This window comes from Suncus etruscus, chromosome 1 (assembly GCF_024139225.1).
Source record: "Suncus etruscus isolate mSunEtr1 chromosome 1, mSunEtr1.pri.cur, whole genome shotgun sequence".
Classification (NCBI taxonomy): Eukaryota; Metazoa; Chordata; class Mammalia; order Eulipotyphla; family Soricidae; genus Suncus; species Suncus etruscus.
In genome coordinates this window covers 188136338-188153560 of record NC_064848.1, presented here as the reverse complement: position 1 = coordinate 188153560, position 17223 = coordinate 188136338, and the positions used below count along the sequence as shown (strand labels likewise).

Below are 17223 nucleotides of genomic sequence, written 5' to 3'. Positions count from 1 at the left end.
ACAGTCCTTGAAGATATTATGTGAGAAGTCATCCCAGCAGAGAAAGAGAAATACAGTGGGGTCGCTGACATGCACAATTTGGGGGGACAAAAAGGCAAAAAAGGACAAAACTCTGATAACGGTAACAAAAGGAGTTGTCAGGGGCTGAGCGATGGACATATACGGAGAAGTTGATTTTAAAAAAATGGGGAGGGGGGACAAATTTTCAACTCTAGGAACTAGAGAGATCGAACAGCGGTAGAGGCTGCCCTGGGTTTAATCCCCAGCACTACATATAATTTCCAGAGTCCCGCCAGGAGAGATCTCTGAGCCTAACGCTAGAAATTAAACCCTGAGCATCATTGGGTGTGGCCTCAAAACTAAAACAAAAACCCCAAAAGTTTTCACCTCTAAGGTGTAGAGGATGTTGATGTCCTCCTATTAAAATATGGTGACTCACTGATAACTGTGTATATTACAGCTGTATATTACAGCTGAAATTTCCTGAAAGTAGAACTTAAAATGCTTTCCCCTCAAAGAAAACAGGTTTTCTCGTGTTATTCTATATTGCCAATGTGACTATTCTGAGCCCCGAAGCTGTCCTTTCAGACTACTAAATTATTATTGCAAGTACCCTCAATGTTGAAAAGAATCAGCCTCCCTGTTTCCTATTGTTACCTTTGTGGAACAAACGAATTCAAAAGCAAAAGCCCTCTGAGAAAGGCTTCTCTCTAGTTGTAATTTCTGGAACAAAATGAAACAGCTTGCAGTACAAAGTGAAATCAATCCTCTCAAGGCAAGGTCTACCTGCAGATCATTGACCCAAAGTGAGAAAGTCAGCAGAGGAGGAGTTTACCCTATGATCCATATAAAAAGGCTGCACAGTCCACCAGCCAGAGCAGACCTCTGCACCCCTCATCTTGTGTGTAGCATCTGGTGTGTGCTCAATCCCTAGAACCCTTATGGAGAACAAAACCACAGCTCCGAAGGACACTGAGTTCCTCCTCTGGCGACTCCTGCCATTGAACCTTGGCTGGCCCCCTGAATTGGAAGGGACCGCCAAGCAGCGCTATGCCCGCAGCGTCTATGGCGGGGCTGGAGGCCACAACACCCCGCATGCTCTCTGCTGCCCGTTACATGGTGGGCGCTGGAAATGTCATGGGAGGAGAACTGTTTGCTGGCAACGAGAAGCTTGCCAATGCAGAACCTCAATGACCGCCTTGCAAAACTACCTAGAAAGGGTGCGGTCTCTGGAGCAGTCCAACTCTCAGCTGGAACTGCAGATCAGGCAGTGGTATGAGACCAACACACCCAGTGGCGTCCGGGGACTACAGTGCTTACTACAAGCAAATCGAAGAGCTGCGCAGACAGGTGGAGGGTTCTTGTTTACCTTTCCTGCCTACTGTGTTGGTCTTATCACCTGCATTTGTGTCGCAGTTTCTCAGAGCCAGAATTCGAGGTTATACTATATACTTGGTACCTATCCATTTTGAAAACTCCACTCCCTCTTTTTCTTGATGGAAATGTTCTAAGACAAAGAATAGAATGACCTACCAAAGAATTCGAGGATGTGTGATTCAAGGTGGGAATGGAAGAAAGAGGGGGAGATCTTTAAGATATAACTTGGATTTGAAAATGTGCTCTCCAATAATCTCAACCTCCTCACTAAGCAATTCAGAGATTGCTTCCACCATAATAAAATGTTCTATAGCCCCCAATTTACATTTATGGCAATCATAAATGCCCTGCTCTGTGTCCTTCAACATATGTACTATTTTACACCATTGTGTGGAAGAGAAAAGACTTTCGCCCTGATGTGATGAGTTTGATATGACACAGAAAAATTTTTTATTGCTTTAAAATTCTTGTCTAATCAAGGAAAGTCCCCTCGTGTTTTTTCATTTCTACTTCAGTGTTTCATATTCCAATAGGACAACAGTCACAGATTACTGGCAAATCTCTTTTATTTCTGCTGTATTAGACATCAATGCGATTTGAAATTCTAAGAGACATTACTTTGAGGATCCTGAAACAATGAGGATAGGAGGCAAAGATGTTTAAAATTGTCCTTTCATGCCAACATGTCACTTTTTTTTTCTGGATCCCTCTAAAAACATTACAAATTCCTGCCCCTGGCTAATTTGTGATTCATGAATTTTAATCTACTCTGCACAAAAATACAGAGACAAGGGTATTATGTCCATTTATATGACCCAAATCAGTTTTTATAGGTAGCTCCCTCTCTTGGACTGTATCTGCTAAGCGGCAGCATAGCATGTGCAGGTGGTACATTGTAGGGAATTTATCCATTGGTAACCGTTTCTTAAGATCAGAGTTTGTCCATCTTGAGATCCCTAGTTTGGCAAACACCCACAATATAGGTATACATTCAATTAGCCAATACTGAGTAGAATAGGTACCAAACATGATACTAGTTTATGCCACTGAGGAATAGGAAAATGGGCCTGGACTTGAGGCCTGAATAATAACTGTTCCCAAAAGAGGACCATACAGGTGATTAAGGGATCAGGTGGTACAGTCTTTTGTTTGGTTTTTTTTTTGTCTTGAGGAAATCATTGACAGTGGGGTTCCTTATAGCAATAATGTCTAAGCTAAGGGAAGGAGGAATCCATCAAAGAATCATCATCAAAGGCAAAGCACTCGATATGTTTTGATGGGCTCAAGTTGATTCAATTCTTCTTTCCTAAAATCACAAGAAAGCTAATCAAATCCTGAAGGAAACCAAACCCTTACCAGCCAATAACCAAACTAGTGTTGCATTTTTATAACCTAGTGTGTTAAATGCCCATATCATTCTTCTTCCTTTCTATTTCATATGAAAATTCTTGAAATGGACATTGTCTTTGATAAGCTAGTGATTGTACATGAGTGTAAATTCAAGTTTCAGAAAACCTTGTTCCATTGAGAATGGTCCTTTCTCCTGTGTGTTTTGTTTTGTTTTTTTCAGATTAGAGATGCCATACTAGCCAATCCCGTTATGTCCTGCAAATGGATAATGTTATTCTGGCTATTGAAGATTTCAAAATAAAGTAGGGTACTTTCGTAGCCAATGGGCAAAAGTTCTTGAAAATTATCCTATTAATAGACTTTCATGATGCATCAATTTTACCAATTGTTTGTTGCTAACGAAGGTCATAAAATATTCTCAGAGCCTCAGAGTATAGCATGTTAGAAATTTCTCTGATCTAGCCCAAGACTCAGTTTTCAACTTTTTTCTCCCAGAATCCTAAAACTGGTCAAGCCAGATTAATGGGTCTCCTTAATTAACTCTGGTTATTAGAAAGAATTGGGGGTGTGTGCAAACTGGGACTTCAGAGGATCATGTGGGGGTACCAAAGATCAAACCAGAATTGGCTACATGAAAAGCAAACATCCGGGGCCCCGGAGAGATAGCACAGCGGTGTTTGCCTTGCAAGCAGCTGATCCAGGACCGAAAAGTGGTTGGTTCGAATCCCGGTGTCCCATATGGTCCCCTCCGTGCCTGCCAGGAGCTATTTCTGAGCAGACAGCCAGGAGTAACCCCTGAGCACCGCAGGTATGGCCCAAAAACCAAAAAAAAAAAAAAAAAGAAAGAAAGAAAAGAAAAGGAAAGAAAACATCCAGCCCACTATTCTCTCTCCACCCCTGGGAATTTTTCTTTCTTAAATAAGTTGGCATCTACCTTTTCACACTTTGAACCTAATAACTCTGCCCTTTGAAGTAATCACAAAGCAATTGGCAACTCCCTTCCATATCAGAGTCCCTCTGTTATCTACTGCGAGTTGTATGTTTGCCTTCACTGATTCTTCAAATGGGTCAATCCATGTTCCCTTCAGTGCCTGCAAGTATGTAACCTGAGTTCTATCAATGATTTTTTTTTTTTTGGTTTTTTGGGCCACACCCGTTTGACGCTCAGGGGTTACTCCTGGCTATGTGCTCAGAAATCGCCCCTGGCTTGGGGGGACCATATGGGACGCCGGGGGATCGAACCGCGGTCCTTTCCTTGGCTAGCGCTTGTAAGGCAGACACCTTACCTCTAGCGCCACCTTCCCGGTCCCAATGATTTTTTTTTGTAATTCCTAGTTTTCCAATGGTTTTTTTGTCATCGAGTTATGGCTACAGTGAAAACAGTTTCAAATGGATTCACTCTCTTGTAGTGCTCTCACAATCCTAAGATCAGAGCTTCTCCTAAATTGCTTCTTTACTGGAGTTCCATCTTCCTGAATGTGTGCAATATACTGGCACCAGAAAGTTTTTTGTGATTTGTAAGGGCAGAATGTTCATGTTGCCAGGAATCAAAAAAAAAAAAAATAGGGAAGCAATTCTGAAGATAAAAAAGGTTAAAGTTTCTTCATTTTAAGTCAGCATGAAGGTTCCATTTTTTTTAAGCTTGCTACTTAAAAACATCTAAGATTCCAAAGGAGACAATTTTAAATAACTCAATTTGGCTGCACTGGTTGATCAAAAAGTATTGTTTTACTATAAAATATAATCTGATTGTGTGCATTCATTAAATAATCTAGCTCTGGCTTTTATATTTAATCCATATGTATTTAATACATATGCTTAGAACTCTTTGCCAAAACAGTAAGATGAAATATATTTTGTTTTCTTAATATTCTAGACTTTAGGAGTTTAAAAAATGAGTTTCAGATGACTTTTTTTCAACCACTCTCCCCAAAGCAAAGAGATTTCTATTATGGAGAAATTTTTATAATTCCTTGGTTCCTACAAGCATTTTTGGAAGGGACAAATGGGGATACAATGTATACTAAAATTAAATTAAAGTAAATTAGGCCCGGTAAAAATTATTTCCATTTTAGTACTTACCCTCTTCTCTGATGTCTTCATAAGGACTCATTATTTCTTTACACTCATTAATTCCCAGATATGGTAATGAGAGAGCATTGCGTGGGGCTGTCGAAAATGATCTCCAAGGTTTGAATAAAGTCCTTGATGATCTAACAATATCTAAAACAGATCTGGAGGCACAGATTGAAGACCTTACTAAAGACCTGGTTGTCCTCAAAAAAGAACATCAGGAGGTAAGGAAGTAATCATTGGTGGATATTGGGAATGATGGTGCAATTGCAATAATAGTTATAAGCTCTAATTTATTTCTTGGGTTAGGGAACACCCAAGCTGTGTTTGGTTTGGAGCCTCAGAATTCTGGTGAAACTAAGTCCACTGATTCAAAGGGTTCTATGCTCAAATTCAGTGGCACTTCTGTGTTGGAGGTACCAGGGTCCCTCTAACAGTGCTGGGGGATGGGAATGTGTTACCTGAGACTGAACTCCAGTTCCCATCCATGCAAGACATACTCTCCTTGTTCCCTTACTTCCCTGCCCCCTAACTTCTTTTCATAAGTTTGCTTTTGACTTAAAGCAATCCCTGGACCAGAATTAGCCCCTCCTAAATAACTCTCTCTCTCTTTTTTTTTAAATGTATTCCCAATGAAAGGAGGCTAAGAACTTAGTCTGTCCTGTCTGGGCAGTCTCATCTAACAATGTGCTTTAAACTAAGAGTAATCAAGATTTCTACTTCTCATAGGAAGTGAATGCTCTAAGCAGACAACTGGGCAAATCCGTCACAGTGGAGGTGGACTCTGCTCCTGGCAGGAACCTTGGTGCCATCATGAATGAGATGAGGCAGAAGTATGAAGTCCTGGCCCAAGAGAATCTTCAGAAAGCCAAAGAACAGTTTGAATTACAGGTAATAGCACAAGTTAAATAGTTAACAAATGGGTAGAGGTTTTACTCCAAAAAAATAAAAAAGAGAGATCACTCATATTCTTAACTTTCTTTCCTGCCTGCTTGATTTATTTTTCAACCTTGGGAACTTTAGATTGGCACTCTGCAGCAAGAAGTCACAGTGAGCAGTGAAGAGTTAAAGGGAGCTGAGATTCAAATCAAGGAGCTAAGACATACCTACCAAACCTACGAGATAGAGCTTCGATCTCAGCAGAATGTGGTAAGGCACCTCGAGCTGTGAGTTCTCAAAGTGGTTTGGACTTGTACTCAACTAGAATTTATGGATCCATAAGAAATGACCACTCCCCTTACAAAACTGAAAAGAAGGCAGACCCAAAATCTCATGAAAACTAAAAGATAAAAAGAAAGAAAGGGGCCCGGAGAGATAGCACAGCGGTGTTTGCCTTGCAAGCAGCCGATCCAGGACCCAAGGTGGTTGGTTCGAATCCCAGTGTCCCATATGGTCCCCCGTGCCTGCCAGGAGCTATTTCTGAGCAGACAGCCAGGAGTAACCCCTGAGCATCGCCGGGTGTGGCCCAAAAACCAAAAACCAAAAAAAAAAAAAAAAGAAAGAAAGAAAGAAAGAAATGTATCCAAGGGTCTGTGGACTGCAAAGATGCCAAGGGAGAAACAAATCAGGGAACTAGGTCTGATGTAGCAATTCAACTACATTAGAATAAAAAAACTATACTTTTAAATGAGGGAGAAAGATAAAGTCACCCCAGATTAAGCTAATCAGTTAGTTCATGCTAATTTATGCTGTACTCACAACATTAAATCATAGGAGCTAACAATTATTTTATCCTTTATGGGTTTGTTCCAACTTCGTTCCCTGACATTTCAACACAAAAGTAAGGCTGAGAGGGGAAATATGGAGTCTACCAGTGTTGTGGTAGAAAAAGTAAAGCAATGTCTGGACCCATTAATAGTTCTTGGAGGTGTGCCTCAAAAAAGACACTATCAGTTTTACCTGTGTCTCACTGGCCAGAAAAAGGCACATGACCAAGCCTGGAATCCTATAGAATGAGGAGATTGCCCCTCTACAAGGAGAGTCACCACAAAGAACATAGAGGGGGGCCAATATTGAGAAGAATAATACAGTGCAATACACTAGGAGACCAGTAAGCAAAATAAATAAATAAATAAATAAATAAATAAATAAATAAATAAATAATCCAAGAGCCAATGATAACCTAGCTGGTTAGCTAAGTTTTGCCTCAGTGGGAAGAGTAGGAACTTGAGGTAGAAATATGCATGATGCTCACTATGACTAGTGCAGAAATGCTTCTCAAAAGAAATTAAAATGGAACCATCTCTTTCAGAAAGAATCTTTGGAACGTACACTGGAAGAGACCAAACTTCGTTATGATGAGCTATGTGCCAACATTCAGCTACAACTAAATGCCCTCAAGGACCAACTGGTGAATATTAGAAATGAGGCAGAGTATCACATGAAAGAATATGATATTCTCCTTAACATAAAAACCAGGCTGGAGCAGGAAATTGCTACTTATCGCCGTCTTCTGGAAGGAGAATCCAGGTAGGGGTCTTAGAATCAAGAGAACTTGTGTCATTGTCTATGTACTATACTACTCGAAACCCTATCACTCATTCCACAACACCAGAATAATCTCTAACATCAAAGGAATTGCATGCTTAAATAAGCATCTACCAACACCACTACCAAAATACAAAGAAGTAGATACACCCCAAAATGTATCAAGTAAAGTCATTGCACTTGAGATTATATGGCGGGACTAAGTTCAAAGATGATTATAAGATGATGGAGAGGGTTCTGTTGTTCATTATTATGATCAACGTGTCATTACAAGAATCACAATTACTATATGGAATCAGCACTGAGATTCTCTAATTGTACAATGGGACGTAGAGGTCTGTGGGAAGAAGTGAAAAATAAGTCAGTATTGCAGAAGCAACTGGCATCGAGATCAGATTCAACCAATCAACAAGAAAATCCAAAATTTGAACTTCTGTGATCACTTTGATGTTGTAATTGCAAAAACATCTGACACTTATTTGTTAGTCAGAAGTGACAGTTTGTGTTTTCAAGTTAAAAAGTAAGACACCTAAAGGAAAGAAACCCAATCACAGAACCAAAATGCACATCTCTCCAGTTAGAAACAAAAAATAAAAGACAGCTTTGCACTCAGCTGACATAGGACAGACCACTGTTCAATCCCCTAGCCTCCCATATGGTTCCCTGAGCCAGGAGTGATTTCTGAGTGCAGAGCCAGGAGTAACCACTGAGAGTCACAGAATGTTCTCCATACCCCAAGAAAACAAGACAGTACTCCATTTCAAAACTGACAATAATACTTTTTATATTTTTTTTTCACAGCGTAACTAGAGATATAGTCACAGACATGCATGCCCTGGAAGATAAAGGTAAGCGTCCTAATTTTCACACATTTTCTGTTAGACTTAAATAGTTCTCTCACTCAGTGTCACTCAGTGATTTACCTCTTATTATCAGCCACTGGTGACAAAGGAAAATCAGTTCTCAAGTGAATGGTTAATATCCTAGTGATTCCGGAAATCAAACACATTACTTAGAGAAACCCTCTATGTGAGGAATTGGTCATATTCCCTAAGACAGAATGATTAATCTGAGAGACTGAGAAAATATAAAATGAATAAAAAGATGAAATGAAAATGAGATAAAATGTACATTTCACTTCATGTAATATTTCCACTCACTTTGGAGTAAGAAATGAAGGTCACTTGTACATTCAGAGAGAATGGCACATTGTCCACATGTACTTATTTTTTTTATAAATATCTTATTTAAGCACCATGATTACAAGCATGTTTGTAGTTGAGTTATATATATATATATATATATATATATATATATATATATATATATATATATAACATAGAACATCCCTCTTCACCAATGTAATGTTCCTACCATCAATGCCCTCCATCTCCCTCCTCCTCCACCCCTTGCCTGTATTCAAGACAAGCATTCTATAAAATGGATTTAGGATCATACAAGAAAGAAGTTAGTGTTAATTTTTTTCTAAAACATGCAAAAACAATAACTTAAAGTTGACTACTAGAAACCACCTGAGCTATGGATCTGTCCTAACCATTTATCTTTAAATCTGAATTCAGAGGTTAAGAAAACAAGGAAGATTAAGACAGTCGTGGAAGAAGTAGTGGATGGCAAGGTTGTGTCATCTGAAATCAAAGAAGTGGAAGAAAAAATATAAACAGTTCCCAGAAGGCCATCCCAGAAGCGGGATTTTTGCTGTCTGCAAGAAAGTGGTTCTAAGAAAGACCTATTAATGCTTTATAGTTGCTGGAGAGAAGGAAATCAGTTCATTTATCAATCTCTTTAATTGAATAAAAATGTTTCACTCAGAGGAAATGCAAATTGCATGTTTAAATAAAATCCATTGAGCACTGGGATATTTAAAACCCCATTACTGCCATCTTTACTCTAAAACAAATTAATAACTACAGAGCCACCTACTTTCAATTCATTATGGTTCCTGAAAATTACAGCACATGTCAACTTACTCTTCACAAGCAGAAGAGACTCTAAATGAATTGTAAATAATCCTCTCCCTCTGGGTTCCCCTCTTTCAGGGCCTATGAATTGGTCCTTTAATTTTGTCTGTCTGGGGCCGGAGAGATAGCATGGAGGTAAGGCGTTTGCCTTTCATGCAGGAGGTCATCGGTTCGAATCCCGGCGCCCCATATGGTCCCCTGTGCCTGCCAGGAGCAATTTCTGAGCCTGGAGCCAGGAATAACCCCTGAGCACTGCCAGGTGTGACCCAAAAACCAAAAAAAAAAAAAAAATTTTTGTCTGTTTGTGGTGGAGGTCAGAGGGCACACCTAACAGTGTTCTGGTGCTGCCCCCCTGATTATTTTTTAGGGGGTGCTCCCAAGAGTTTCTGGGGAACAAGGGATAGAACCCAAGACTCCTACATGGAAAGAATGTGCTCCAGTCAGTTGGACTTTCTTTCCAGCCCAGGATTTTTAATGGAGACAATATCTTGGCTAATTTCATTAAATTATCAGTATTGCTTCAACTCTGCTCACTTTGCATGATTTCTTTTATTCTCTTTGTTTTCAGTGTCTTTTAAACCTCTACACAGTTCTTTGAATAGCTTGAGTCAGATTCCAACCCTGCACACTGAGCAGCATGAAATGAACACCTACCTTATTCTTGGATAGGATCATTTCAAGCAAAATGTATTTAATATAATGCAAAATTAGTGAATCATTTCTCAAGGCCAAGTTTTTTTCAGATGCTAATAAACTTCATAATATTGCACAAATCATCAGATGTTTCCTTTCCTTACATGGTGGTATGTTATGTATATATTACATATATATGAATATTATGACATGTTTCTCACTATTCCTTAAGAACAGCTTTGATCAGATATAAGTTAGAGAATAGAAATTCTTTCTTGGTTTTGTACACTTCAGCGGGGTTTAGTACATTTACAGGATTGAGGACCACCATGACTACTTTCTCATTGTAGAGCATTTTAATCATGCCCATTACATTTCAATGACTAGTATCTAAAACTAATAAAACCTCAAAACTTCAACGAAAGAAACACTATTTTCCTCCCACCCATACCCAATAACCACTAATCAACTTCTTTCTATATAAAGTTTCCACATAGATATCTTTTATAAATGGAACCTCTAATGCAGGGGTCTTCAAACTTTTTAAAGTGGGGGCCGGATTACGGTCCCTTAGAGAGCTGGAGGGCCGGACTATATGAGCTACTAATTCCTACTCACACTGCACATATCTTATATAAATAAAATAAAAACCATTTATAAATAAACAGATCACACACCAGTATTTCAATGGGAACTGTGGGCCTGCTTTTGGCTAATGAGATGGTCAATGTCCGGTTCCATATTTGTCACTGCCAGCCATAACAAATGATGCAAGTGGGTATCAGTTAATCTTGATCTGGTTGGAGATTGCAGATGTTTCATTCTTGAAAAACTCTGTTCACAGGCATAAGTGCTACCAAAGATGGTTACCATTTTGAGTGCATGGTTCCTGATATTTGGATATACACTGAGTGTATATGCTGGCAGGTATCTTGGCAACCAAACAGCGCTGACTGCTGACGGGCCGATTCAGACTCCTCGGGCCGCATGTGGCCCGCCGGCAGTAGTTTGAAGACCCCTGCTCTAATGTACTCTTTTGTAACCAAATCTTAGCAACCTTGTGCAAAATATTCCAAAAGTGAGGGGAATGCCCATTGAGTGAGAAATGGATGAAAAAACTGGGCCATTTTTATTTACCCAACTATTACTTTTGGTAATAAAAGGGAACAAAGTTTGTTCTGATCTATGCTTTCATATAGTTGAGCCTGGTAAACATAATGCTAGCAAGTCAGATATCTCAAAAATTTGCGCATCATATTCTCACTCTTTTTTGCATTTCAGTGCCTTACAAGTGCTTACAGAAAAAAATTAATTTTCTATCATATTTTATAAAGTAGGTAATTACCTTTAAAATTTTTTCACCCAGCGGAGCTCAGGGGTTACTCCTGGCTGTCTGCTCAGAAATAGCTCCTGGCAGGCACGGGGGACCATATGGGACACCGGGATTCGAACCAACCACCTTTGGTCCTGGATCAGCTGCTTGCCAGACAAAGGCCGCTGTGCTATCTCTCTGGGCCCAGATTTAAAATTTTATGGGAGCTTTTGAAAACTGAAAAGGGGATTTTGAAGGCGATTATGTGATTCATTATAACCCTTCCCCCAATGCCCTTTTACCTAAATTTTCTTTTGTGATGTTAATCCCATCTGGATAATCAGACAGGCCCACACTTGGATGGGGCAGGCTGTTTTAAAATAAAGAATAAAAAAAGTTCTGGCTTCCGGGGGGTGGGGGTCGGTTTGGGGGAGACAGAGCTCATGAGGAGAGGATGGCATAGGCAGCACAGAGAGAGCTCAGCAAAAAATGGGCACATGGCAGAGAATAGCCTGAGAAATAAAGTGAGCTGACTCAGTGAAAATCTTTCTTTTTTGGGGGGCGGGGGGAGTGGTGTTTGGGTCACACCCGGAAGTGCTCAGGGGTTACTCCTGTCTATGCTGAAATTGCTCCTGGGAATATGGAATGCCGAGATTCAAACCACCGACCTTATGTATGCAAGGCAAACACCCTACCTCCATGCTATCTCTCCAGCCCCTCCAGTGAATATACTTTCTGACTGCTGTATATTATTTCTTCATGACTACTACCCTGCTTCATCAGACCCGCCCACCTGAGAGGTTTGAAACACGGTGCCTGAAGCGACCTCACACAACTCGTGGACTTCATATTTTATATTTTTATTCTACAATTCATTCTAATATTTTACCATTTGGGGAGCATAGAGATAATACAGGAGGTAAAGGCTCTTGCCTTGCAGGTGGTCAACCCTGGTTTTATCCCCAGTACTGCAAGTGGTCCTCTGAGAATTCTTAGGAGTAGTCCCTGAGCATAGACCAAGGAATAAGCAGTGACTATGAGCCATCTATTGTGTGCCAGACACTTTATGCTCATTGTTAACTTGATCCTCACAATAATCCTATGAAAAGGAAACTACTAAGTTAAATCATATGAGCTGGCCATTATGTGATCATGTTTTTAACCTTCAAAAACAGGAATTGCATAAAACAATAATGAGTTTCTGGACCATATGACTAGAAAGAAAAGGGCACAGACTGAGAAAATTGGAGGCATTCAGTAAGTCAGCACATGTTGATTTTCAATGATGCATACCTGAAGCCTATGCATTGTCATAAAAAATGAGACTTTGGGTATTAAAGGGGCCTTTTTTGTTGTTGTTTTGGGGTCACACCTGGTAGCACTCAGGATTTATTCCTGATTCTACTCTCAGATTATTTCTGGTGGGATCAGATAGTTCGCTGGTTCAAAACTGGATCAGTCACATGCAAGGCAAGCACTCTACTTGCTGTACTATCTCTCTAGTTTAAAACTTCAGTTTTTTAAATGAGGAAGCAGTCCCAGAGAAGGGGCAAAGTAGCCATATCATATGGTTTATCCTTTTTTATATTGCCCTTATTTAATGTAAGAATGCAATGAGGATCATTTATAAACATGAAGTCAATTCCTTCCCAAAGTCATGGCCACCAAATAATGGAACAAGACACAACTTCAAGACTAAGCCATTGTAATACACTTTTAAATAACTATATGTCAAACACAAGCAAAAACATTATATGGCAGTTACTGAGTCATCCTTGAAAAGAACCACTTATCCTTACTTGTTTTGTTGTTTATTTGTTTTGGGTCACTTTTATTAGAACCATCTTATTGTTGAAATTATCAGCTAAAGATTTGATTCCACACAATTTTTGTCAGAAATTTTTTTTTACCCATTCTCCCAAGACCCTCTAGTTAGCATATTGCTTTTAAAGATGTTAAGAACTTTCAGGGTGAATTCTTTTTCACTTTCCAGAACAACATCCAGAATAGTCTGAAGCTTTGGTATGTAAATAAACAGAGACTGCAAGTCTGATGAATAACATTTCCACAGGAGATGGACTTGAAATTCACTGTCCAGGAACTTTGTCATTAAGCAATATTTGACTTTGTTACAAGAATTAGGGTTATTATTTTTAAATCTATCTCCCATCATAAAACTGAGGGCTATTCCTTGCTTTTTGCTATGCTTTTCCTTTTGGGTTTATGAGATTGTTATATATAGGTGAACCATATAATTTGACCCCTATCTCTGCCAACTAGTAACTGTAGACAGGAATTCCCCTCTGTAGTTATCAATACTTCTTAAATATGCTAAGAAATAGAACAGCATGACCTTACCAATAGAGGGGAAAAAAGGAAGTAGGCAGGATGAGGTTAGGGCAAAGTCCTAAGAAAAGGAATAATTGATATGGAATATCACAAGGGTAGAGCTTGGTGGTGTCTGATAGTCTGGATGACTGGGCTCTGCCTGATAACCTAGATGACTAATAATCTTGATGACTGGACATCAGAAGATAATCATCCTAGAGTTCTCATGCCTGTTCTACTGGTCCTTCTCTTTTAAACTTAATAAATACTCACCTGGCTCTTACTATGTTCTTTATTTAAAAGATGTAAAAGAGGGAATGGTTTCACTTTTCTTTGGAATTCTTCTCTAGGAGACCCCTTCTATAATCTGAGAGCTTCCCTGCCTTCTTTGCCCTTATGGAAAGGCAATGGCTGAATTGAGCCATTTGATCTTCAGTCCTGTGCTTTCAATCTTGACTGTTTGACAAGAACTTGGTTGATAAGAACATCTGTGTCCACTTTAACACTATAAATTTAGAGAAAAATGTAGTTCCTGAATAAAGGTTTCTTTCCCACTTGGAACTGTTGACTTTTTATAATAGCCATCCTATTTCACAACTTCATGTGTAATTAGTTGTGTAGAATTAGAGCAATCAAACAAGAAGTGAACCCATAGAGGTGAGGTAAGAATGGAAAAAAACTGCTTTTCTGGCCTCTGGGGATTACTGCTACAAACTCCTACACAACTGAAACAGCAGAATGTCAAGGAAGGAAGCCAACTCAAAGCTCTTCTTTGCACCTTCACCTCTAATCTTGGCTACTGAGGAAATAATCTTAGGTACTTGGTGACACCCTCAAAAACAATCCAACATAATGCATTAATTCATATTCTTTACTTCTTCATTTCTCTTCAAGCAACCATTTTGTCCCATATACTAGACTCCAAGAGTAGTAAATTATTTTAGCTTCCTCCTTCCCCCTCTCACCATCTACCATTGTCTACTGCCTCTGAGATTTGAGTGCTGAAAAGCCAAACTCATTCTCAGCTGGGACCCCTTGAGGTGAGTCCTGGTTCATTCCTCTTCTGTTAAAGTAGTACATAAAACAAAGGTCAGGTCACCCCCATCTTCTTTCACTCACCCATACAATCTAAACATGTAATTCAAAGCAAAAATGAAAAGTGGTATGTACCAAATGAAGAGTCCATTGCAGAAAGTTAAAATCTATCTTGAAGAGAAAAAATAAAACATAAGGCAGAATACATGCAAAAATGAGGAAACTAGTCAATCTGATTGTAAAAAGATGAGAACTTTGTTTTAAATTTAATAAGAATGTAGGGTCGGGAGAGATAGTACAAGTTTCCTTGCATGTTTCCTATGTCCTGCTTCTTGTTCATATCTCTGCATAATATATGGTCCCCTGTAAATCAAACAGGGATAAGTAGGTCCTGAGGACTACCAGGTGTGGGCCCCCCAAAAAATACAAACCAAAATAAAATAATAAAATCTAAAAGCTATATTATAAATCCCATCATAACACTTTTTATATTTTTAATATTTTAATTAATTTTAACTTTAATTTTTAACATTTTAATATTCCCCTAAATGCCACAAGAATGAAAGACATCATGCTTTTTTGAATGGTTCATTCTACTTCTAGTCATTTTTTTTCTGTGCCTTCATTTATCCAGCAGGTTGACTCACAAGTCCAAGGCTGTTTTGTTTTATATGTTTTCACATTCCTAGGTTTTACTTGTCAATGGAAATTATTTTCACTTCCAAAATGCTAGAATTGAGGCTTGATGACTAGTATACTCCTGCCCATATAGAGAAGTCAGCTAAAGGAAAAATTAGTTGTTTCAACTTCTGAAGTTGTTTCCCATTCGTTACTGGACTCAGAAGCTTGGTCAAAGATTAGATCAAAGCAAATGGAAAAATCACAGAAGGTCCATTTCCAAATAAAATAAATTTTAAGTATTGATTTTGTCCTAAACTGGCCTGAAATCTTATTCTTTAGCAAAACATAATCCTAACCAAACCCCTAAAGTTCATCCTAGCTCTAGCTCGAAACTAATCTTACCCTCAACATGGCCTAAACTCACCAGTTAGCTAATTATAACAATTGACCTATACCCAAATTCTTTTTTTTTTTATTTTGGGTCACACCCGTGACACTCAAGGTTTACTCCTAGCTATGCATGCGCTCAAAAATCACGCCTGGTTGGGGGGACCATATGGGATGCTGGGAGATTGAACCGAGGTTCATCCTGGGTCAGCTGTGTGCTAGGCAAATGCCCTACCATTGTACCATCACTCCAGCCCCTATACAGAAATTCTTATATCAATTTCCTTTTTTCAAAAATTTAAATGTTTTCTCAATCATAGCACACTTATATGGTTTGGAGTTTGGTTTAAAAAGAGAAATCAACTTACCAAGAATTTATAAAATATTGACATTTTTACAAAACACTGGACAAATGAACTAGAAACTGTTGGGGAAGTTAACTGTTGACCAATATTTAAACTTTTGGACAGCAGCTTACCTAAAATACCAGATTTAGTTTTCAAAAGGCCAATCATTGTTAACAGCTATCTACTTTGTTATAAATTTGGTAAATCTATCTACTTTCTCCTCTTTTTATGATCTCCATTATTGAAGAATGTGCCTCAAAAATCAGATTATTGTTTTAATTTTTAATCTGTAAGTATTGTCTATGCTATAGCAAGATAATAAACATTGACTGGCCAGCTATTCATTAAATACTATTAACTATATTGATTGGGGGTTGGAGCCACACCCAGCTGCACTCAGGGGTTACTCCTGACTCTGCACTCAGAAATCGCTCCTGACTCAGGGGACCATATGGGATGCCAGGGATCAAACCCATATCTGTCCTGGGTCAGCCACATGCAAGGCAAATGCCCTACCACTGTGCTACCACACTGGCCCTATATTGAATAACTTAACCTCTCAGTTATCTTATATATACTTGATTTTTTAGCTCTGATTTTTTAGTTACTGATAAATTCATCTTTATAAGATAGACACAAGATTATCTTGATCTTATATATACTTGATTTTTTAGCTCTGATTTTTTAGTTACTGATAAATTCATCTTTATAAGATAGACACAAGATAGTCCTTCATTCATTTATTGCTTGAATATGCAATGGCCAGCAGGGGCATCTGATCCTACCCCAGAATGACATTCTTCATCCTCATAAGATCTGCTATTGGTTGACTAAGTTTTTCCTTATTTGGATCAAAGACCACAAATTGTCTTAGTCTGTGTCATCAATCTGTCCTATTTCCTTTATCTTAGAATGGAGTTATGCCAGCAAAAAGAATTTATCAGCAGAGGAAAAGTTGTCCTCAGAGAAATAGAACTCTAGTTTCTGAACAGGTCCCCCTTTTCCTCTGGTGTATAGTAAAGTACTTACACCTGGGCCTGCGGGTCACAGAATTTTGTATAGTAAAGACTTCATTTAGGACACCATTGTGAGCTCCATGCTTGACAATCTGACTGATGTAAATGGGCTAGAGTTTGCTTGTCAAAAGGAGATACTGGCTCATGACTTTATATAGGAAGAGTTGTCTCACAGAGTTTAAAGCAGCATGGTCAATTCTTATGTAACAGAAGAGCTAAAAAATGTTCAATCCTTCTACTAAAATCTGCATATTTTTGTCAATGTTTAAGAGGTTGTC

At 38.8% G+C, this 17223-nt stretch overlaps 1 protein-coding gene across 1 annotated transcript; it reads left to right on the top strand.

Moving 5' to 3' along the window:
• The first annotated feature begins 941 nt into the window (after positions 1–941).
• KRT20 (keratin 20) lies at positions 942–9077 on the top strand. Its single transcript, XM_049767406.1, is given in 12 exon segments — positions 942–1094; positions 1096–1176; positions 1178–1204; positions 1206–1295; positions 1297–1357; positions 2948–3029; positions 4868–5024; positions 5530–5691; positions 5824–5949; positions 7052–7269; positions 8089–8135; positions 8868–9077. Coding segments are annotated over 12 exon segments (1302 nt in total). The 3' UTR covers positions 8966–9077.
• The last annotated feature ends 8146 nt before the right edge of the window (positions 9078–17223 follow it).